Source organism: Dromaius novaehollandiae, chromosome 2 (genome assembly GCF_036370855.1).
Source record: "Dromaius novaehollandiae isolate bDroNov1 chromosome 2, bDroNov1.hap1, whole genome shotgun sequence".
NCBI classification, from domain to species: Eukaryota; Metazoa; Chordata; class Aves; order Casuariiformes; family Dromaiidae; genus Dromaius; species Dromaius novaehollandiae.
The window spans coordinates 19,448,820-19,465,856 of record NC_088099.1 but is presented as its reverse complement, the minus strand read 5'-3'; the positions used below and the strand labels follow the sequence as shown (position 1 = coordinate 19,465,856).

At 38.3% G+C, this 17,037-nt stretch overlaps 1 protein-coding gene across 2 annotated transcripts in view; it reads left to right on the top strand.

The window, feature by feature from the left end:
• GPR158 (G protein-coupled receptor 158) overlaps positions 1-17,037 on the top strand; it is a 214,474-nt gene that overhangs the window by 186,413 nt on the left and 11,024 nt on the right. For both annotated transcript variants that reach the window (XM_026101601.2, XM_026101600.2), the window contains exons 7-8: positions 2,002-2,240; positions 14,316-14,454. In XM_026101601.2, the coding sequence (XP_025957386.1) occupies positions 2,002-2,240; positions 14,316-14,454 (378 nt within the window). The remainder of the gene's footprint in view (positions 1-2,001; positions 2,241-14,315; positions 14,455-17,037) is intronic.

Here is a 17,037-nt window from a genome sequence, read left to right as displayed (position 1 = left end):
GAAGTTCAGTATTGATCAGCATTCACAACATGGAGGAAGAAAGCCTTTGCTCACATTGAATTTTAGTGTTCCAACAACCCTTTTCTGAAAATGAGGATTTACTGGTACTGTCCTGGAATAGTACTGTGAATGATAAACACGGAGAGAAATTATCTGACTCACTTCTGCATATTCTGTCTATGCTGCCTGAAGTCTTTGGGAATCTGCTTCAAACATAAGATACTTAGCATCTGTAAAGGAAGAGCAGAACATCTTTCAAACATGGAAAGATCAAAAACTGTGACTCCCTGTGGAGTAACTGTTGGGAGGGAAACAGCTGAATAATGTCGAACATATTCAGAGCTCTGACTTCACCTAATGCACACTGTGAAAGCTGTGTTTATAGTCAAATGGTGATTCATTTTTATGGATGTGGAAAAGCTTTTGTGCTTATGCCTTAACAGACACTGATCTATTATTCGTTTGAGCGGCAGTGCCAGTTACTTCTGCCTTCTTTTAGACAAATATGAACATAAATATTAATCTGGAGTGTGATTCTTTTTTTTTCTTTCTTTTTTTCTTTTTTTTTTTTTTTTTCCTGTTGGAAATGCAGGCCTGGCCATGGTATGACTTGGGACAAAGCTTAGGTGCTTGGTACACTGAAAATCTTTGGGAGCTGACAAGGGTATTTAAAAACTCAACTTAAAATTTGAAGTGCACTTAACCTCAGCAATAATCTGTCCATTCATGGATGTCAGGAATATTCACTGGAAATGTCCATGCTTAGGAATCAGAAACTGATATGCGAGGACAGAATCACTGAATCTGTTTCACTTCTTCATTTTGAAAGCCTTCTTACCCCAATCTCTACATCAGCCTTTAAACTTCAATCCTTCCACTTCTAAAGATTTGGGTACATGAAAATTTCTGGGATAACCTTTCCTCACTGCCCAACCTTAGTAGGTTGGCAGGGTTAAGGAAAACTCACTGAGTGGGGAAGTGAGGAGGAAATTTTCCTCCAATTGCTTGACTAGTCCACAGCCACCATGACAATGTAATGGCTGGAGTAGCCCCTGTGGGCTCCTTTTCCTATAGGAAAACACCAGGAGAGGATTAGATCCTACTGGCAGATCAGATCCTCTTGTACTGCCAGCATCGAAAAGAAATATCCTGTGCTACATGAAGAGTCAAACTATTCCCTCCTTCCAAGGTGACTTTCCCAAATTTTGGTTGCCATTATGCTCCCAGCAGGACCCTTGTCTGCTGTAGCAGATGGTGATGGGTAGAAAAGAATGCAGGTGATGTTTCTTTGAACAGTGGGAATAGAGCTATCCTTAGAGCAAGCACAAGTGTTTCTAAATTGAGTGGTATGTGTTCAGTACCTGTTACATGATGGATATGCCTGATAGATGATGTGGCTCTTCTTAGGATGGTTCTGTCCCTGCTACATACAATAGGTTTCCCACAACTAGAAAAACATGTCGTTGCCTCCAAACATGTCAGGAGCCACTTCATTAACAAAATGCGCTCCACAGGTATTTCTACAAGGAGTAGGGTGTTGTCTCAGAAGTGTCACACTCAGTAGCAAAAAAAGTGCTTTATTTTCTCTGGAAATGGCACGGCTGGGGATGAGCAGACAGACAGCATCGAAAGGAAATGAAATCTCAGACACATGGTTGCTGATTTATGGAAATAGCCTTCCCTTTTCCAAAGATAGAAATCTTCCACTGGGAGCTGGAAGGTACAAAATAGCCTGACAACACAGCATGTGAATGTGTGTCTTTAACATAAATATAGCTAATATTTTCTATTATTGCTGTGTAGCAATCTCTGGGCAGCAATCAGATCCATTTAAATACGATGAATGTGGAAGTAATAATGTTTCAAATTTCACTCTTGTACATACTGTCAAGGGAAAGAATCTTGATAAGTCTTTTTTTTAATAATCTGATAGTGAAATAAAATGAAAATCTGAGACACAGTTAGTGCTCCTTTTAATTCTGCACTGTCTGAATTTTCCAGGGTTTTGAAGGTATTCCTGTCCCGAACTGCTCAGCGTATTCCATACATGACGGGTGGACGAGTGATGAGGATGCTGGCTGTAATTCTCCTGGTAGTCTTTTGGTTTCTCGTTGGCTGGACTTCTGCAATAAACCAAAATTTGGAGAGAGACATTCCACTCATTGGCCAAGGGCAAACATCTGACCGCCTGATCTTCAATATGTGCCTCATAGACCGCTGGGATTACATGATGGCTATTGGTATGTTCATTTTCTAGCTTATCCTTTAATTGTTAAAATAAAGCTTAGCTGCTTTTTACTTTCTTTTTCTTCTTCTTTTAAAATACCTTAAAGTTTTGTCAGTCTGCATAACATCACTTGAAAAGCATCTAGAGGAATGAAGTATTGGTGTACATGTTTTTAAATGGGATAAGAATTAAAACATGACCAAAATATTTTGAAGATTTTATGACTTTCAAAGGTTTGTAACTTCGATTGTAATAACAATATTATTGGTGCTCAGGAAATGTGATCTTTGAAGACAGAAGGTATCTATCATTTTACACTATTAAAGCGAGAACCTGTGGCTAGAATAAGGGAGGCTTTTTGCTTCTGCACCACAGAACTGAGTAGGTGTCTCTGGTGTCGGAAGAACTTGCTAGACCACTTTCCAGCTGTAGAGAAATTAATATGCAGGTAACAGGAATATGACACGCACATTGAGCGCACATCACACGAACTTTCCAGCTTCATATATTTTCTACATGTGCTCTCAGTGCTTGGGATAGACAGGAGCTAAAAAATGACAGCCTGCAGAATTCTCTCTCTTTAAGGAGAAAAATAGCACATTTTTATTTGCTTTGTTTTGTAACAAATGGTGGATTGCCCATGCCAGAGGTCAGTTATAACTGTACCATGTGCTTCGCCCTGATGTCTGGGCTGCTTCAGTGCTTCCTCACCTAGAGCTGCTGTTTCTATCACAGCACAGATATGCCCCTCAGTCTGGTTCCAGGAACAATCTCAAATTCATCAGTGTTTTGAAGCCTGAAATAAATACTTACCTTTCCGCTCTTTCCATGCTTCCCCATCATCTCCTGTCGACAGAGCCCTGCTGCTGGGGATTAGGGAGAGGCAGTTGTGGCTTTTCCACCTGAGAGTGAAGATGAGATGGATAGCAGCAGCCTGTAGGTTTTAGGAATGTTTTCTCCAAGAGTGGTGTACAGAAGGCCTGGGTATATACAGTATCATGCAACAATTTTAAAGGGCAAACAACAGTTTCCACCTTCACCAAGGACTTTCCAGCCATGGGGAAGAGATGGCTCTAAGCTACTCTGTTCCCTCTCTTGTCCCTGTGCTCTGATCTCTGAGGAGGTCGGGCCCGCTGGTACCCAATCTGTCGATGCTCTAACTGGCAAACTACATAGAGATGGGTATAAATGAGTACATTTAGAAATATGCTTGGATCTGGGCCCTTGGGGAGTATGGGGGGGATACCGATAAAATATACCTATGTTTTGCAGTAATGGACTTGTATTATCCCTAGAGATGTCCTAAAGATTAATAACAAAAAGGAATTAAACGTGGAACACTTGTTGATGTCGTTGGCACTGATCTGTTTTGCCTGAAAATTCTACTGCTTTTCATAGTCAGCACTACAGTGTAGTACTGTTTAAAAATTGATACAGGTGGTTGTTGCATAATGGCAAACAAATTTTTTATTCTGTTGGTTTTATAGCTATAGTAGTGAACTGATCGACAACTCAGATTTTAATACCTAAATATGATCGGTAGTCCCCTTTTGATGAGGAAATGACATAAGCTGCTCTCTACCTAGTGATGGAAATGACAGGGATCATGTTCTAAGATATATTTACATCAAGAGGGTTTTTTTTTTAATGTTTCAAGATACATTCAAGGGGAGTAGGGGCAAGACTAGTTTTCAAGCCTGAACAAAATTGGGAAGAACTTCTTATGCTCTGTCATTTTGCCTTCTTGCCCAAACTACCTTTTAAGCAGACTTAGGTTTGTACAACTCTTCAGTAAACTATGGAACCACGTTACTGGTACCAGTGGATATCCAGCTATAAGGCTGTACAAAAATGCGCGTGTGTGTGTGAGTGTGTGTACATGTAAGCACTGTAAGATTTTTATTTTTAACAGCAGCCACAAAAGCTTAAAACCAGTTGGATCTAATTCCAAAATGAGACACTTCATCTCAGAGATATGTCGGGAGAAATACACATAATGCAGGACCCCATTTATTCATATTGTTGACTGGGAGCATCCTTGCAAAAGATTCTATATTATTAATTAATTAATAGATTGTGATACTTGATTTAAAATACTAAAATAAAAATACAGGATGCTGATTTATAAAAGGTTTCTTATTTAGTTCAGTTACAGTTGGGCACAAAATGTAGCCCAATGCTAGAATACCTCGCTGTTTCAGTCTGCTGTCAAGGTTTTACTGAAATGTGGAGAGGGAATTTTCAAGGTCACAGATTAGTGAAGTGAGAATTAACAAGGCTCTGTTAGAAAGTCATAATGAGATGAAGCTTTATGCTAACAGAGATTATTGGACTTAGGATTTATGAAGCATTTTCCATACTAATCATGTTATTTAGGCTCTATCTCAAGAGACTTTTATTGCAATGAATGTTTTATATTTACATTTCCATTAAGTTTAAGAGGATACTCAAGTAGGGACTTAGACACTAAGGTTGTCTCCATTTCTGACATTCCCTTTGTATTCTTTGGTATGCTGATGAGAAAAATCAGCATTCAGTAAATCTCATGTTTTCTGTGTAACCTAATGTAAGATGATATGCATTTTCCTTGAGTATGGATACTTGTAGGTAGCTTATTTGGCACTTGCCTAGATTCTCTGTCTCCTTCATGTTCATTTCAGTGTCACTTTCAAGGTTGTGGCATCTGTCACATTGACAAGCTATGGCACAGCTGACAGTCTGAGATTTTAGAGGAAGACCTGAGGGCTTGAAAAAGCTCTTCCACAAAGCTTTTTTGTTGTGGCCTGAATGTATGCTCTACCTCTACTTGCCACAGCCAGATTTCTGATTTCAAATTAAAAAAAAAAAAAAGCAAAATCAAAAAGCTTGTGGTACCTAAGGGTTCCCAGTATTACAAATCAAACTATTATTATTCATCCTGAGGGGAAAATCCTATAAATGAAATGTGTAGCAGCACAGGATTTAAAAGAACTTCCCAAAAACGGGGGGAAAAAAAGCAAAATAATAAGTTTAATGAACAAAGCCCATGGCAGGAGAGAAGGACAGCAGGAACAGAGATTACACATGCATGTAAAAACACAAATAAAAGCATGGGTGAAATCTTGGCTGTTTTAAAGTAGGTGGATGTTTCTGACTTCAGTAGGGCCAGCGTTTCATCGGGTGTGAATAGCATTTGTACTGTAGTTGTTAATAATTCCCACATGTGCACTGTGTGTGTTTTTCAGTGTTTTATTTAAACCAGAAATGAATGGCAGATATTAACTAAACGCAGCTAGGTATTTTCCCCAGCACCTGCTTGATTCCCAGCTGGCATGAGCTGTACTACTCTAGTGCAGTTGGCCCAAGCTACTGTAACGGCACACTAATTGGTAGTTCATATTTTTGGTCCTGTTATCAAGAGAATTTCAAACAAAAGGCTATATCATGATTATTGAATGCCCTCAGCCAGAAGAAGGAACAAAGTAAGTGCTTCAGTGTGTGTTCCCAAGGAATTCCCTCCCACTGTTCATTTGTTAATATTTAAGCTATATAATCTTTGCATCTAAAAATGATGTGAGTTGCCAAAACAAGCTCTGACAGGTTGAGAATTTAGAACGCCTGTATACTTTTGAGTTAGTGCATTATAATGCAGTCCTACAAGGCCCTTCATTAAATTTTCTACAGGCCCTCTGCTACATTCAGCAAATGAGCGATTATTGTTTATTATCCACATTTGATGAATGGCCCTATGCCGTATTTGGGGTATGTTGTTCCGAGTATGCAAGGAATAAAGAATTGTTAATTTCCACATGGGCGTTTTTAAGCTGTGTTCTCCCTAGCACTGATGTACAAAAATTAAAGCTAAAATTGTCAACAGTAGCTCTCCGTTTTGGTTGCCTATCTTGAGACATATAGGAACTGATTTTCCAGAGTATTTAGGAATGTTTATAGCCTCTTCTGTGTTGAAAGCATAATCAGGATGTACTTGTTAACATTCAGCACTTATACAGATTCTGGCTTCAGTTCTCACATTAGATACTCAGAAAATGTACTATGTAAAAATAATGATCGTTTGTGAAAAGCTTGCTCTAACCGATGTGACCAGGACTATGTAAAAATGTTTGCAGTAGGAATGGGAAGAGAATCTTTTTTTGCAGAGGAGCATTCAACTGCTTTTGCTTCAAGACTGCCCTTTTTCTCCTTATAACCCACTCCCTCCGCCCACATACACCTCTTTTATGGCCCACATCAACAATAATGGTTTAGGTCCATCATCTCCAAAAGATACAGTAAATCTGGAAATGGTATATGGACGAGCAACGAAGGTGAGGAGTGGTGCAGAACGTCTTCTCTATGAGAAGAGACTAAATGAAGTGGGACAATTCACTCATCTCAGACTAACTGTTTCTCCCCATCTAATTTAAAATAGAATATGCTCAAGGATGGTGCAGAATGGAGCTTCTCAGAAAAACAATTTTTTTTTTGCAATTGGCAGTCACAAGTTTTCTGTCTCCTTTTCTCCAAAACAGCAGAACTCTTTTAGCTGAAAATAAAGAGAACACCAAGGAAAACACCCACTATAGGAAATTTTTACCAAAATGATTAAGCCTCAACTAAAAACAAGATCTTATAATGGAAAGTGTCAGGCAGCCTTAGGTTCTTCTCCCACCCCCAGATAAAACAACTAATGATTTTTAAGCATTCGTATAGCCACTGAATGAAGCAATTTGCTGGATACACTGAAAAAGCAAAATGACTCAAATACATATTCAAATTAGAAATTTTAGATGTTTAGCCCTTGAAGTCATTATCTGCCTCTTTAGACCTGTAAACCATTATGTTAATACTTAAAAAAAAAATGCTCACATCCTTAAGAAAAAATAAGTGGGTTTCAAAAATCCCTATTTCAATGTCTTGTTTTACTTGTACACATCATTTAACAAATGACGAAATCCCCAAATATAAAATGCAGTCATATTATATTAATAGATTATTTGTCACTCACAGAATATATATACACATATATATAAGCGCATGTGTGTAATACTTAGCTGAATGAATATTCTAGGGTTAAAGCAGAATTTTGTTAATGAGTTAACTACCTATACACATTCTGAGAAAGGGAGATTTTTGAATGATGGATACCACCAAGTATATGTGATTTTGTGGGTCCTAATTCTTTGTACATCATAATTGTAATTAGTCACAACCCTCTCTCCATTTGATCAGTTTGAGTTGCATTACTCCCTGCAATAATGTTGCGCCTTCTTGGCACCTGCTACATCCCAGGTGAAATCCCATAGCCTTTGTTCAGGCACCATTTCTACAAAGCATTTCCTGTAAGGAAACCACATCTGTGTGGCTTCAGCCACACATTTACCTGTTGGTAAGTGCTGTGTTCAGATACTCCTGCATGCAGCCCCCAGGAGGAGTTGGCTTTGGTGGAGGTTGGAAGCTGCCTTGGTTTCTGTTTGTCTTTGCAGGACTGCTGGGCTGGGCCGGCTGGAAGGTCTTCAGGACTTCCCCCTTTGGAATCCACTTCTTGTAGTGCTCCACGTCTTTCCAGTCCTTAGAGTACTTTTGATACCGTTAGCATTTGCTTGCATCCCCTTTTGCTAGGCATTTACTGTGCTGTATAAGGGCTAAGAAAGATGGAAAGTACAAAAATGAGAGGAATTCCAGGAGAGTGTAAGCTTGAGCTCTGGCATCCATTTCATGCAGTGAGACACCTGTGAAAGGGGCATGTTGCTCACGTTCAGATTGCTGAATATATCTTCATTGCCAGCTAAAGGCATCTGCAGGTCACCCTTGAGTCCAGGGGCGCGGAGACTGCACGGGTCAGCATGTCCCTTGCATTAGTCTGACCAGATTCACAAGGTAGCCTTGGGGTTGCTTGGGAGAAGGAGCATACTGTGCACTGCAGCAACCCATAGGGCCCTGCTCTTCGTTCTGACTGGTACAGCCACAAACACTGTAAATCCTGGTAAGGGAGAATGTCAGAATCTGGCTCCATTAATTCTTACTCCATGCAGTGTACCATAAAGAACTCTGCTGCCATGCCTGACTAATTAAAATGATGCTGAGATGTGGTAAGAGGGACAGATAAACCTCTGGTAATTTAAAATTTCTTAAAAATAATTCAGAACTAAAGACTTAGACATGTAATCCTGGTGTCTTGAAATATATGAAAATCCTTTCAGCCTAAGAAAAAAACTTCTACTACCATGTACATGGTGCAGCACTCCAGGTGGGAGATTGAATGCAGTGAGGCAGAAAGAGACGGTATTGGCTGGCAATAGAAAAGCAGTCTAGGACATGATTTTTTCTATTTTAAAATGGTGTTCTCTCAGCTTCAGAAGTCGCTTTGAGTGAATATATGGATGGAACAGCCATGCCTCCAGATCCAAAGAGCAATTCATTTCAGTAAAGGGTACTTAAAATATAGGCAATAGTCTGAAGAAATAAAATGTGAGGGAGAAGTGGATGAGTTGTTGTAGCCTAGCTATTTAATTAGAGTTATAATCCTTAAATTGTGTTCAAAATCTGATGAAAAAAATGACAGTAACTGTTGGAATAATGCTCCTTGTTTTGCAAACAGTGCAAACTTCAGAATTCCAAATGAGATTTATTCTCAATCGTAGTTAAAAATGGCTCTCCCTTCTTACAAAATGTAGTGAAAGCAGTGTCAGAGTACAAAGTATTTCACCACGTCTGGAAAGCAGGAGCCTATTCTAATTCTAGAATGGTGCTTTTTAAGAAAATCGACATCGTCATAAAAAGGACATTATAAATAGTCATAAAAATTGGCTTTAAACCTTCAGGGCTGTCTTCTGCTTGCAGACAGCATTTGGACAGGGGAGTGCAAGGGAACATGTGAGCAGGGATCATGGCTCAAGGGAGCTCCTTTGAGTGGCTGTAGCCACAGCCATCCCCATCTAGAGGCTTGCCTGAAAAAGCATGTGAGAAAGACATTTCTGGCTGAATAGGAAGGTGGAGAATAAGAAGTGACAGCCTAAAATAACTCACTTCCAGACCAAGGAGGGTAGGAAAGCTCACAGTTTAGGATTTAAGCTGTTCACAAATATAAGTGAATTTATTTCCAATGTCATCCTGCAGTGACAAGGTGGCATTATCCTCATTTTACACAGCTGGGGCTGAGGCACAATGAGATTAGGGTTATATGGTCCATTTTATCCGAGTGCCCATTTTGCAATGCTTTTGGCTCAGTTACAGAGCTTAATCAAATCTGTATATAACGTTATGTATGTTCCTGCTGACTACAAATACAGCCCTGTGTGCTTAGTTCTGCTGCAAATCACAGCGAAAATTTCTAGGTGAGTATCCAGATTGTAAGAAAAACACGCTCTGTGATCACCTCTGTGAAGTTTGGCTTGAGTGGTGACTTTTTCCCTTTGCACAGAAGCTCTGTGGTGGAGACAAATGTGCCCTTCTGTTTGATCAACCAAAGTGCAGACGTGTGCAGGGCAGACAACGAACAGGCAGGTAGAAGAGCACCAGAATTTGCTGCTGCCGGAGGTCTGGACAGGGAGCAGGGGGTCACTTTGCAGTCGTCTTGTTGTGCGAGGCACGGCCTTGCTCACTGAAGGATGTCACAGAGAATCTCTCTGGTAAACCTGTGCCTTGTACTGGCTTTATTATGAAAACTTCCTGAAGATCTGGGAAGTCTCAGTTTGATGAAGTAAATAAAACCAGCCATGAATCTATCCTTTATAGAGAAAATATGTATGATGTACTGTGAACATATCATTGTCCTTCATTATCAATGTGTGCAGAGTATGAACAATGGCACAAACAAGTCCCAGGTTAGCAGAAAATGTGCACTTGTATAACAGGCCAGTTGCACTGGGCATGAGTCTGGTCCCGTGCATTGAAGGCTATATTGTGTTTTCATCTCTTACCTTCCATTCATATCTGCATCCATTTATGCCTTGAAAGCAGTTTTTAATTTTTGTACTCTCTTATCTGTCCCAGATTTGCACCTGAAATCTGAATTCCTGTTTTGGTGAGTTATAAAATAGCTACTGCAAATTTTTTAGGAGCTCTTTTACACCTGATTTTTTGACCTAGCATTTTCTCTCCAGGTAGCCGTTAACAGCTCTTTCTCTTAGAAATTTTTCCCATTTTTCAGAAGGAGAAGAGAATATGCAGGTATCTCTTGTGCTTAACATTAAAAGGGGATAATTTTCAAGCCTTATGATAAAATCATTTTTGAAGGAAAAAGATCATATGTTTTGAGATCTGAGTTTGGTCTTGGCAGGTTTTCAATATACTAAGATAGTCCTTTAGCTTTGAAGAAATCACTCTTCTATACCAGGCTTGTAGTGAAGAATTCTTTAGCAAGCCAAAAAAAAATTTCATATCAGATCTCACAGATTTTAATCATTAAAGATTGTTTGGTGCAAGACAGTCATTAGAGTGCACAGTGAACAGGACTAGTAAGACCTCAGAGATGTATGATAGATACTTAAAGAAACAGGCTCCGTGGTGGCCAAATGGGCTTCCTTTTTTTAATTCAATTTTTTATTTATTTATTTTAGTTCGTTATGTCTGTGTTTTTCATCAGTATAATAAATACATAAATATGTCACCTTACTTTATATCGAGAAAGGAAAAAGGACACAAAAATAATACAGTGAAATTGTTAACATCTGCAGATTGTCATTACAGATTGCACTACAAGTCTGGAGTTAATTATATGAACTTGATTTTCCCCCTCAAGCACAACTTCCACGTGATACATTTAAACTGTGTAATTAGTGCTTTAGATAATAAATCGGTTTTCAAACAGTATGTTTTGTTTGTTATTGCTAATGAAATGACTTTAATGCTGGGCTTAGCAACTATAGGGACCCTTTTATTTTAGCGTTTGTTTTAAAAGCTATTTCCTATCTGTACAAGATGTCACACTAATTATTATCTGTAGAGAAGGATGCCACCTCTGCTCTAAATGTAAAGCTTTTATAGAAGTGTTGTGTATTAAATAGTGCAAACTACTGTTATGCTCCAGTATATCAGTACTTTGAAGTCCACTCTTGTTGTCTTAGGAGTTCCTTGTAGCTATGCTTGTGAAACTGAAAACTGTGAAATTTTCAGAATTAATCTGGTCTGGAGGTCAAATGCTACCTTCATTCCTCCTTATGCCAGCTCATTGAAACTGGTCTTTATTATTGTAGGTGTGTCTTTTTCACTTTTGATTGCATTCTGAGATATCTTCAAAGGTCATATTCAATCTGGATACAAAAAGTTTCATTCTTGTAAAACTTCAAAGTTACAGCAGATTTTTTTCTGGTAAAAATAAGCAAAACTTGGCCCACTTTAAGAAGGGAGACCTTCTTTAAGTAGGGAGACCTTCAAAATGTGGAGTTTGTACTTCATATATTTTCGTGCCCTTGAAAGCCCAACTTTCTCAAACACTCAACATAACCTTTCTCAGCAGTTTTAACTTAAAACTTCTATCAGTAAAAGACTTGAGACTCTTCTCACTCAGTTGTGGCAGAGAAAGAAAAGTAGACCACAGGCAGTTTTGTGGACTATGCCTGTTATTTGGCAATTAGCTCTTAATGTCACATTATTCAACTCCATTGCTAGTATCCTTTTCCACTAGGGAGGACTTGGGTGAAAGGCAAAATGAGAGGAAATCGGATGAGTGGCACGTTCTAGGGAATCCCTGCCGGACTGTGTTGGTCATACGGGTTTCCACAGAACATAGGACAATAAGATCCACTGATGTGGTTGTAGCAACCTCATTTTGTGACTATATTTTCTCCTTTCCAGTTTCTTCTAAATCAATACAGAGCAATTAGAGCAATGGATTTCAGTGGTTTGAAGAGCAATACCTTTAGGTGCTGTGATTCTGCATATGCGAGACACGTGTGCTTAAACAGAGAAAACTCAACCACTATAATTTGCAAAGGTATCTTTAATTGTACCTCATTGAAGCAAAATTTGTATTTCACTTGCTCAGAGAAGACTTCAGGAGGAAGATGACTTGGTAGCTCATTCCTATGTAGATTTTTTTAAGAAACTAGAGTAATGGACTTCACTGGCAGCATAGCTAATTATGCAGTAATGAAATGAAAATGGTACCCAGTTTGCTCAGGCAGTGAGTGTATAGGAAATCTGTGAAAGATACACCTATATACGTGCTTTTGTAAAGCTCAAAACCAGACTGGGACACAATCTCAGAAAATTTGTAGTATGTTTTTTTCGTATTGACACTGAGTGAGATCCCAAATCAAACTATTACTTAGTGTAAAAGTTTATTATTGCTGGGGCTTTGGTGAGGAAGGACATATAAAGTAGCAGCACATGTGAGTTGTGCCTTTTCAAATGTTCTTCTGTAGCCAGCTAAACTGCTGGGTTTATGTTGAAGATACAATAAGAAATGTCCGAAGTGGTGTTCAAAATTCAAAAAGAAACTTTTTTATCTAAACCAGACTGATAATGATTTGGTGATCACTACCATGGGCTGATGTCACTGATCACCTGTTCTAGTTACAGCATAATAACATATATTTGCAGAAAGAAGTATGAAAAAAAATCTAATTTTCCATTACAGTACATTGACTGTATTTTTTACTATAAATGTAATTTATTTCTATCTTTAAGTATATTCAGTGATAATTTAAAATGCAATGACAAAGGTAAATATAAAAGTTAAAAAAAACAAGAAAAGAAAATAAAGGACTTTCCTTTAGCTCAGACAGCTGACTGAATTAAGAGTTATGGTAGGCTTCAGCTCACCTACCAGAACATCTCAAATCGAGATACTTAGGCAAGGGTTAGTCGTCAGAGTGCTGTCAGTATTCAAGCGAGCGAGCACCTCCTGCTCTGCTAGGGTGAGATGATTTTGCCCTGCAAAAGTGGCTGTTGCTGTTGCTTGGTGCTAGAAGGATCACTGGCATCAACCAGACACCTGACTTTTAAACAGCTGAGTGTAAGGCGAGTTAAATCTCATCCTTGCCATTTTACTTTTCTCTCCCAAGTGTATGAACGTGCTGGCAGCAGAACTGAATGTGCTGCAGGGTCACTAACACAATAGCTGATGAGCATAGCGGACACTATGGCTGGTGGATTAGCTGCAGAATTCAGCAAGGCAGAAGCGATGTGTGAGTACCAGGGGGATCACAGTCAACTTCTGACGGTGTCCCGGGGCTGTGTCAGTGTTGCGGGAGCCCCGTATGCAATTGCACATTGCTGGACAGGCTCACCCACTTCCAGCTGCCGTCAACCCAAACTGCAAAGCAAGAGGCACTGGCGCCAGCTGTACCCACAGACACATGGCTGAGCTGTGGAGCTTTTTGGGGAAGGGGGTGTTTTTCAAGATGGATCTGAAATTATTTTGTTTGAATCACAACCAAAATGGTGTCACGGCGGACTGTCTACTGGAATCTGAAGTCTGAGTACAGGGTGCAGATGAGTTGGCTCTAACACGATAGTTGAAGCCAATCCTGACCCTTCACTTCTGCTCCTTTCTCCCCTTTATTTATTTTGTTCATAACAGAGCCAAACATGTAATTCGTTATAATTACACTAGGCCCTCAGTGGTGATGCATAATATTATGGGCACCAGCAGAATTAACTATCATGAACAGAGAAATTTTTTAACCCAAAATATATTGTTATGTCTGAGTTATAAACCTTTGAAATTAAACTGTTGTCTTAAAAACCTTCCAGACTAGTAGTAACACTGGTAGCTGCCTCTGTAACAAGAAGCAGAGCTACAGATTTTTTTAAAAAATTTATTATTTTAAGTGATGTCAAGCTTTTGTAGTACTAATTTGAAAAACAAGCAAGGAAGTATCAGACTTTGTCTTAAAGTTTGTTAACTGAAAAACTGAAGACCCATGAATGCAAAGGTTCCTCATCTGGAAAAAGAAGTGTGTAAAATGAAAACCAAATGTGTGATGTACAGTGACAATATCCAAAAGTGTTTGAATGCCTATGTGTGTATATATATATATTTATGAGTATATGCAGTCTTTATATACATACTCACACGTACAGAAGATACTATAGTACTTCAAATTTCCTTCCTTTTTAATCTATAAAACTAATTGCAAATTATTTCTTTTTGTTCTTCTCACAGCTGAATTTTTATTCCTCTTGTGGGGTGTTTATCTCTGCTATGCAGTGCGGACAGTCCCATCAGCATTTCATGAGCCACGTTATATGGCTGTTGCAGTTCACAATGAGCTCATTATCTCTGCTATATTCCATACAATTAGGCAAGTGATCTGTAGATCTAGTAATTAACTATTTATCTTTCAGGTTTCATATGGTGTAATTTAAAATGGATAAATGGGATAGGATGCGTAATGGAAGGACTCATAAATATTTAATTCTACAAATTAAGGAATTACTAAACTTAAAACTGTTCCCATAGGACTCAAGAATATGTACAGTCAACTTGACAATCATATCAGCTAGCTATACTGAAAAAAAACCAATTATATGTACTTGGATCAAAGTTCAGTATATATGATAAATTAGATGTAGCAGAACTACTGTCTTGATTCATTTACATACTGCTCACTGGTTTGTATCTCTAGAAAAATAGCAGGTAAGAGTGTTGGTTTATGTGAACTTTTCCTGGTGCATAATAGATTGGCAAGGTGCAGTTGTATGTTAAGATACTTGTATTGGTTCATGCATGGAGCATAGTGGTTTATATGCTGACATAAAAAGCTGTTATGTACATGATGCTGTAACAGTAATATAAGACACGCGTCCCTTACAAAGTTTATAATGAGCTTTGCATTTCAGACTTGTAAATTATTAGAACAGTAACTAATAAATAAGAGCCACATGAAAATTGGCATATTTGCCTTTCCCACAGAGAACCCTGTAAAAATGAATTGCTCGTAGAAAATCCAAAATAACAAGATAGCATGAACTGAAGTTCATGCTGTAAGAGATTCTTATGACTTTCTTATGACATTCTTTGTCTTCTTATGTCATTCTTCTGTCTGACAGACCTTATCTACTCAGATTTTTTTTTTACATCTCTCCATTGATAGTCTTCAAATCCACTTCTTAGTATCTGGCCTTTCTTCAAGTTCACATTTCTTTCTGCCTCCTTCATGTTTTCTTCCATGATACATCATCTTTTCCAAACAAACATCACCAAAGCAAATTTTTTATTACTATTCCTTCTAGATGCTCATTTCCCTAGCACTGTTAAGAAGTTCACTAAACTTCTCAGGCTTGCAACTTTTTATTTCCTTCACCTTCTCCTAACCCTCTGTCTCACATCCATATGCTCTGAAAATCTTGGGTTTTACTCCTAACACAAAATCTGAAAAAAATAATTTTAAAAAACTGAATTTGGATTTGGAAAATGCTAAATTATGGAAACCTTTTTATTTTCATTTCCAACTTACAGAGTAGGTACAAAAAATCAGTTGTTACAGTTCTATAAGTTGTCTATAACCAGTATGACAGCCTTTCTATCAAAGTTTTCCCTTCTAAATTAATGTTCCTAAACCATATTTTGAGCTATGGTGGAAGATAAAGTTTAATGCATTAGAAGAGGCACAGGATGAAAATAATCTTGGGTTGAAGGGAGGGAAAAAGGGGAAAATGTAACTTTTTCTTTTCCTCCAACACTGACAATTTTAATTAAAAAGCATATAGGGATTTAAGGAAAAGGAAAGGACTCTTCCCTCTTATATGGGTTTGGTTTTACTACATTTCTGATCAGTTCAGTGGTTTGTTTGGTTTTATTTAGTAGATATCCAGATTTTTTTTTCATTTTTATGAAATGTTCCTACACTGGAGGAAGTTGACCAAACACAGAATTCTGAAGAAATTCCCTTTCTTCTCTGAATGCCTTCATTTAGGGCAAGTATAATACAATCAGAAAAAGGAATCAGTACATATCTTATCAAGGAGACCCAAGAGGAAGAGGCCTTCCAGTTTATCCTAGTGAGGACAAAATTGTTCCTTCAGCCTAAGATCTACTGATTTTTTCCATCCTTCTTTTTACAAAATATATATATTTTGTATTGCTTCATTGCTCTTTCTCGTATACGTGTTGGTTTGCTGAAGAAATATAATGCACTGTTTATAGATAGGAATGAACAGCCTGTGTTGGAAATACATGATCCCTCCTGAGATTATGTCCATTTCTGTATACATGATTCTTAACCCAATCTCTTTGAAGTTCACCTTTCTATGCTTCTGTCTTCCCTTCTAAGTTCTGAATGTGACTGAAAGAGATGAAATGTAAGAATCATATTTATGTGACATATCTGAATTGTTATGAAGTTGAAAGTACAGGAATTTTGAAAGATACCTACGATCATGAGGTAGCCATCCAGTCTGAAAACTCAAGAAGCTCCTAGGAGATTGATGTGAGCATTAAATCAGATCTTAAGGTGTTTGGGGTTTGGTTTTTTTTTTTTTTTCAAAGTATTATGCCTCTTTCAGAAACAGAGCGTTCTTGATTATCTTCAGATCAGTATAGCATTAAATTCATACATTGCTTTTGCTCTCCTGTTACTGAGAAAAACAAATTTGTATGGCATAATCTCATTTGAATGAAAACCCCATTTCTGCTGGGTCTGAATGATTACTACAAATAATGATATTTTACTTTCAGGGTATGGCCTGGGTATCTTAATCAGCCAAGGTTTTGTGCATAAAACATAAACAAAAAGCCCCCACAAAAGTTAAGAGTTGCAGCTGTTAAGGGTTAGCCGAAAGGTGCAGATCCACACAGGGCACACAGCTGGCCACATGGACCAGTGCAGGTGTCTCTACGGGCACCGCATTAGCATGAGCACAGACAGCCCAGTCCTGCTCCTCCT